Source organism: Apis dorsata, unplaced genomic scaffold (genome assembly GCF_000469605.1).
Source record: "Apis dorsata unplaced genomic scaffold, Apis dorsata 1.3 scaffold_19, whole genome shotgun sequence".
NCBI lineage: Eukaryota > Metazoa > Arthropoda > Insecta > Hymenoptera > Apidae > Apis > Apis dorsata.
The window spans coordinates 391,364-397,492 of NW_006263321.1; the positions used below are offsets into that span (position 1 = coordinate 391,364).

The 6,129-nt window shown below is 22.5% G+C and overlaps 2 protein-coding genes across 2 annotated transcripts in view; one reads left to right on the forward strand and one right to left on the reverse strand.

Annotated features, from left to right (window-relative positions):
* LOC102674194 (probable ATP-dependent RNA helicase DDX43) overlaps positions 1 to 2,809 on the forward strand; it is a 4,084-nt gene extending 1,275 nt beyond the window's left edge. The window contains exons 3-11 of the mRNA XM_006607804.2: positions 38 to 259; positions 338 to 556; positions 645 to 771; positions 850 to 1,015; positions 1,109 to 1,351; positions 1,479 to 1,626; positions 1,716 to 1,957; positions 2,027 to 2,189; positions 2,273 to 2,809. Of these exons, the coding sequence (XP_006607867.2) occupies positions 38 to 259; positions 338 to 556; positions 645 to 771; positions 850 to 1,015; positions 1,109 to 1,351; positions 1,479 to 1,626; positions 1,716 to 1,957; positions 2,027 to 2,189; positions 2,273 to 2,404 (1,662 nt within the window). The 3' untranslated portion in view covers positions 2,405 to 2,809. The remainder of the gene's footprint in view (positions 1 to 37; positions 260 to 337; positions 557 to 644; positions 772 to 849; positions 1,016 to 1,108; positions 1,352 to 1,478; positions 1,627 to 1,715; positions 1,958 to 2,026; positions 2,190 to 2,272) is intronic.
* Positions 2,810 to 3,185: 376 nt separating this feature from the next.
* Positions 3,186 to 5,853, reverse strand: LOC102674631 (N-acetyltransferase ESCO1). Its single transcript, XM_006607808.2, has 6 exons — positions 5,757 to 5,853; positions 4,337 to 5,364; positions 4,051 to 4,270; positions 3,809 to 3,982; positions 3,522 to 3,727; positions 3,186 to 3,435 (listed from the first exon to the last, which is right to left on the reverse strand). Exons 1-6 carry the CDS (start codon positions 5,757 to 5,759, stop codon positions 3,312 to 3,314), a joined length of 1,755 nt encoding a protein of 584 aa, XP_006607871.2. The 5' UTR covers positions 5,760 to 5,853; the 3' UTR covers positions 3,186 to 3,311.
* Between the last annotated feature and the right edge of the window lie 276 nt (positions 5,854 to 6,129).

The following is a 6,129-nucleotide window of genomic DNA, read 5'->3' on the forward strand; positions in this document are numbered from 1 at the left end:
ATTACATATAAATAAAAAACAAATAATTATATCATAGGTTGACAGATCTACTGGTAGTAGTACTACTGCAGTTACAATCATTGGGACCAAAGAAGCACAAAAGCAGGCTAAAATATTAATCGAAGAAAGTTTAAAAGATGTTCCTATAGAACAAAAAGAAATAAAACCTATATTTTCTATAGAGCAAAAACAACAAGATGAAACTAAACCGAAGATTGACTTTCGCAATTTTGACTGGACAGCAGCAAGTAAAGAATGCGTAAGTTAATTAAAATATAATAAAAAATAATATAAAATAAATTTATATATATTATTTATAAATTTTTTCGTTGATTAGGATGAATATCAAAAAGAAAAATGGTCAAAGTTTGCACCAATTATTAAAAACTTTTATAAAGAGCATCCAACAGTTACAGCTATGACAAAGGAACAAGTAGCTCATATTAGAAAAACAAATAATAATATAGAAGTTAAACATGTATTTGAAGAAAAAGGAAATAATTCAGATCTCTTAAAAATACCTAATCCCATTGAAACATTTGAACAAGCTTTCGAGGTAAATTTATCTATTGATCTAAATTATTAATCTATATATCTGAATGAATATTTATAAAAAAAATATAATACTTAAATAAATATTACAGGTATATCCTGAAATACTCGATGAAATTAAAAAACAAAAATTTGTTAAACCAAGTCCAATTCAATCACAGGCATGGCCGATTCTCCTTAGTGGTAGAGATCTTATTGGAATAGCACAAACTGGCACAGGTATATTAATAAATGATATAATATTGTGATATAATGATATATCTGTAAAGAATAAATTATTTTATTAATATTTTTCAGGAAAAACTTTGGCATTTTTACTTCCTGCATTAATTCATATTGAAGGTCAACAAATACCTAGAGTCGAAAGAAAAGGACCAAATGTCCTTATTATGGCACCAACTAGAGAATTAGCATTACAAATTGAAAAAGAAGTAAATAAATATTCCTATCATGGTATAAAAGCGTAAGTAAAATTATAATATATTTTCATTTTAAAATTATATATCTTAAAATATATAAATATATTTTTATAAATATATTATCAATATATTATTAGGGTGTGTTTATATGGAGGTGGAAGTCGCAAAAAACAAGTAAATGTAGTGACCGAAGGTGTAGAAATCGTTATAGCAACACCTGGAAGATTAAATGATCTTGTAGAGGCAAAAATTTTAAATATTAGTTCAATTACATATTTGGTATTAGACGAAGCAGATCGTATGCTCGATATGGGATTTGAACCTCAAATCAGAAAAACTTTATTAGACATTAGACCTGATAGACAAACAGTAATGACAAGGTACACAAAATTTGGTATTAAAATAAAATTAAAAAAATATTATTTATATATCATAATCAATATAATATTATAATATCATAAGCAATATGTATATGTAACAATACCAAATAATACATTTGTATTTTAGTGCGACATGGCCTCAAGGTGTTAGACGCTTAGCTCAATCATATATGAAACATCCAATTCAAGTATTTGTAGGATCTCTTGATCTAGCCACAGTGCATACTGTTATGCAAAAAGTTTATATTGTTGACGAAGAAGAGAAAACTGATATGGTATATAATTTCATTGTCAAATGAAAAATATCCTAAATAATGTTTTAAAACATAAAATTGTGTATAACATTCTTTTCTTATTTTAATAGATGTACGAATTTTTCCGTAAAATGTCTCCGAATGATAAAGTTATTATATTTTTTGGAAAGAAAACTAAAGTTGATGATGTAGCAAGTGATTTAGCTTTACAAAGTGTTAATTGTCAAAGCATACACGGAGGAAGAGAACAGTCAGATCGTGAACAAGCATTAGAAGACTTAAAAACTGGTGAAGTACAAATTTTATTAGCCACAGATGTTGCCAGTAGAGGCATCGATATCGAAGATATTACGTATGTTTAATTTTATATATTTTAAAATTTTAATCAAACTTAAATTCTAATCAAATAAATTTATTTTAGACATGTATTAAATTATGACTTTCCGAGAGATATAGAAGAATACGTTCATCGAGTTGGTCGCACCGGTCGTGCAGGACGTAGTGGGGAAAGTATCACCTTCATGACCAGGAAAGATTGGACACACGCAAAGGATCTAATTAGTATTTTAGAAGAAGCAAACCAAGTATGTTCTAATATATTTATATACTTATATTGATTCAACTTTTATATATGTATATATTTATATATGTATTTTTATTTATACAGGAAGTACCTGAGGAGTTATATCAAATGGCTGAGCGTCATAAAGCATGGAAAGGAAAGCGAGCGAATGATAAACACTTTGAACGATTAGATAAATATGATTATAATCGTTCGTCAAGAAACAGAAGATGGTAGTTCCTGTTTATATTATTTATAAGTATATGTTTCTGACAATTCTTAAATTAATCATTATAAAAACTATTTTTCATACAATTATATACAAATCGAATCTTTTCCTCAAAAGTAATTAATTCTTACTATTATTATAATATTGTAGTGTAATATTGAAAAAAAGTATTTGCCTTTGATAACACTATAATGTTATAATGATCGATGATTCGATAAAGAATTATTCTGTACCATAAGTAAAATTAGTATTTTTTCCTTTTTATATTTTATTTTTTATATAGTAAATGTATTCAATTAGAATTCATTAATTATTATTTTCTAAGTAATTTTTAAGTAGTTTTATAAGAAATGTTACCGTTAATTGTTTATATTTTGGATATAAACTGAATAAAAATATAACTTATATAAAAACTGTGTAATATTATTTTTTATTTTTTTTTTTTTACAAACATTCGATGTAATAAAATATTTAAAAAAGAAATGTGTACAAAATAAAAATACATAAAGTATTAAAATTAATAAACTAAACTTTTTTATTTATATTTGTACTATAAAAATAATAAATTACGTTATATTTAAATAAAATATTTGAATTTGCATAGTAATAAAATATTAAAATAAATAAAAATATTTCATAGTAAAAATAGTAATATTATATTATTATAACTATAATATTTAAAGTTTTGTTTAGAAATAAATAAATAAAATAAAATTTTAATAAATTTTCAAATAAACATAGTAAAAAATTTTAAATTATTTAATTAATGTAAAACAAAAAAAAAAAAAGTTCTCTGTAAATATAAAATATATTGATAATAATTTGCACAGTATATATTTTTTGTACACAAATTATTATAAATTTAGTTATTGTACTATTATTATAAATTTTGAATTTTTTTATTAATATCAAATTTTAACTATATACTTTGAAATTTCGTGTTTTGGTATATTTTTCAGCAAATATTTTTCCACTTGGAGTTGGAATTGAAAATGCGATATCATCTATAGACATAACATAACCGAAATAAAAATTAGCTCTGAAATAATTAAAAAAATTATTAATATATATTTTAATATATAATTATAAATTTCTAAATTATTTTTAAGTAATATAGATATTTACCTTAATATATCAACCAATTTAGTAGCTATACCTTGTTTACGATGACTTAAATCCGTCCATACAACATTTATACCACATTTAGCAGGACTACTTTCTGCTGTGCAACAATCTAATTCTAATAATTCAGGTATCATGCGATATGCAGTTGTTATATGTTCTGCGACTAGCACTCCTATGATGACTTTATCTCTTATATATAAATAAACCTAAATAATTAATTATATTAAAATTTTATTAAAAATAAAATTTCTAATAAAATTATTTTATCTTGTATTTTTTGCTATTACTTTTTTTTGTTCATAATCTGATAATTTTGTGTCACCTAATCCTAAATCTCTGTCTACATATACTAAAACTTCATTCACTTTCTTCCAACATAATTTTGAGTCACCTGGTTCTATTAAGATTACTCGACTTGATGTAAGAGGATCTTCTATAACTACACGTTCCGTTTTCCAACCCTGAATTTTCAAGATAAAATGTCCAAATTATTATTTAAATGAACTATATATATATAATTTATACATACCGGAAATTTTAAACTTTTTTTATTATTATGACAGTTTAAATGAGCATTTTCATCTTCTGGATCTCCTATTTGATACACAATACCACATTCTATACATTGTGTTGCTCCAAAATTTTTTTGTCCAACATCCAGTTGATATTGATTATCACAACCATTTAATTTCATAGATAATTGCCAATTTGTATTTTCTTTTCCATTATTTAATTTTTTATTAATTTCACTAAAATTGATACACTTATAAGAAATGATTTAGAAATTAATTAAATATTTTAAATACTTTGCTTACTTAAATTCTTTATTAGCAGAATATCCCTTATTAAATAATGGATAATACTTTTGTTCTGTATTTTCATTATTATCTAAAGAAATATTTTTCAGAACAGTTGGTATACTAATATCTTTGATACTTGTAGTTAATGTCATATTACTTAGTTCACTTGTTGGTGACATTGTGACATTATTTAATACTGATTTTAATGGTGAAACATGTTCAAGTCTTTCATTAGTTAATACTTCCATAGTATCATAATCATCATCAGCCCAATCATTTTCTAAAATTTTTAATATATTAGCTACTTTATCTTTTTCTATTGTAGTTTCTAATTCTGGTTCATCTACTGATAAATCAGTTGCATCAAAAGAAATATCTACAAGTTTTTGCCGTTTATGAGATTGATTTTCATTCTTTTGATTTAATATCATTTTACCATTTGATTCAATTTTTAATTTTACATTATTACTTATAGTTACTATAGCTGAAGAACTTTTCTTTGACGATTTTTTAATTTTGAAAAAGCGTTTATTAAGATCAATTTCTGGTGATGTATTAGTTACTATTTCCGATTCTGGTATTTTAATTTTTTGTGTTAAATTTTTTTGTACATTGTTTGATGTATCATTAATCATCTCTATGTTATTATTATATTTTGTACTAATTAAATTTGTTTTTGGTTTTGGTTTTTTGATACTATGTGATACACCAGCATTGATACCTCCTATGGAATGTCTTTTAATATATTTCCTATGATAAGGCACACGTCTTATATGATATTCTTGACGTTTTTCTTTTGGTATTTCAGGACTGATCTTATAAATTTTTGTCTCAGAGTAATTATAAAAATTTTTAGTACTCAATGTTACATTTTTTAGTTTTGATTCACAATTTTTATCTTGAAATAAAGCTGTTCTAACTTTTGACATCAAATTTGTATCAGTTTTTAATAATTTTGTAGGGGTATTTTCTAATTTATCTAAAGCACATCTCTTTGACATTTTTTCCTTCTTTTCAGGTGAAAGTTGTTTTTGATAAAGATTCTGTTGATTAAAAAAGACAAAAATTTATTAAATCATTAAAATGAAAAAAAATTTTCTAATTTTATTTTGATTTATTATTATTTAAATTATTAAATGAATAAAATCTTTTTGATTTTAGAATTAAAGATATTATAATTATAATGAAAAAAAATTATAAAAGAAGATAATATTTTCAAATTGATATTGTATTTAAAACAATATAACATCAATATATTTTTTATATTTATTATTAATAAAAACGAATAAAATATATTTTGAAGATTATAGTGAACAAATAAAATAACCTAAAGAAGCATAAAGAATCATTTGATATTAAAAATAATAGATATAAAAATATTTTTATTTATTTTTTTTCTTTTTAACTTTTCAATAGTTAATTAAATGTTTGTTACCATTAGATTTCTTTATTTTTCTATAATAACTATAAATAATAATAAAATTTATTATAAAACAATATAACACATTCATATAACAATTGACAATTCAAAACCGCTAAAAATTTTCTGATTCTTTACTTTACCTTGCTTTCGCGCTTTTTTACTTTTACCTGAAACTATATATGTAAGTGATTGGAAACACTATGTAAAAAATATGAAAAATCAAGATGAATGTAAAAGTCATTATATATATACATATTTAAAAACATTAAAATATATTTTAAAAATTGTTTTAAATTTTTGGTATTAAAAATAAATTAATGTGAAAATAATTATTTTATAAATTTATTTTAATATTATATAATATGCAGATATTTAAATATATTTT

Excerpts from the sequence above, each read along its gene's own strand:
- LOC102674631 (XM_006607808.2), bottom strand. Across the intron at positions 4,271-4,336 it reads TCTGCTAATAAAGAATTTAA|TGAAATTAATAAAAAATTAA; the intron begins GTAAGCAAAGTA and ends TATCAATTTTAG. Across the intron at positions 3,983-4,050 it reads AAAAAAGTTTAAAATTTCCG|GGTTGGAAAACGGAACGTGT; the intron begins GTATGTATAAAT and ends TTGAAAATTCAG.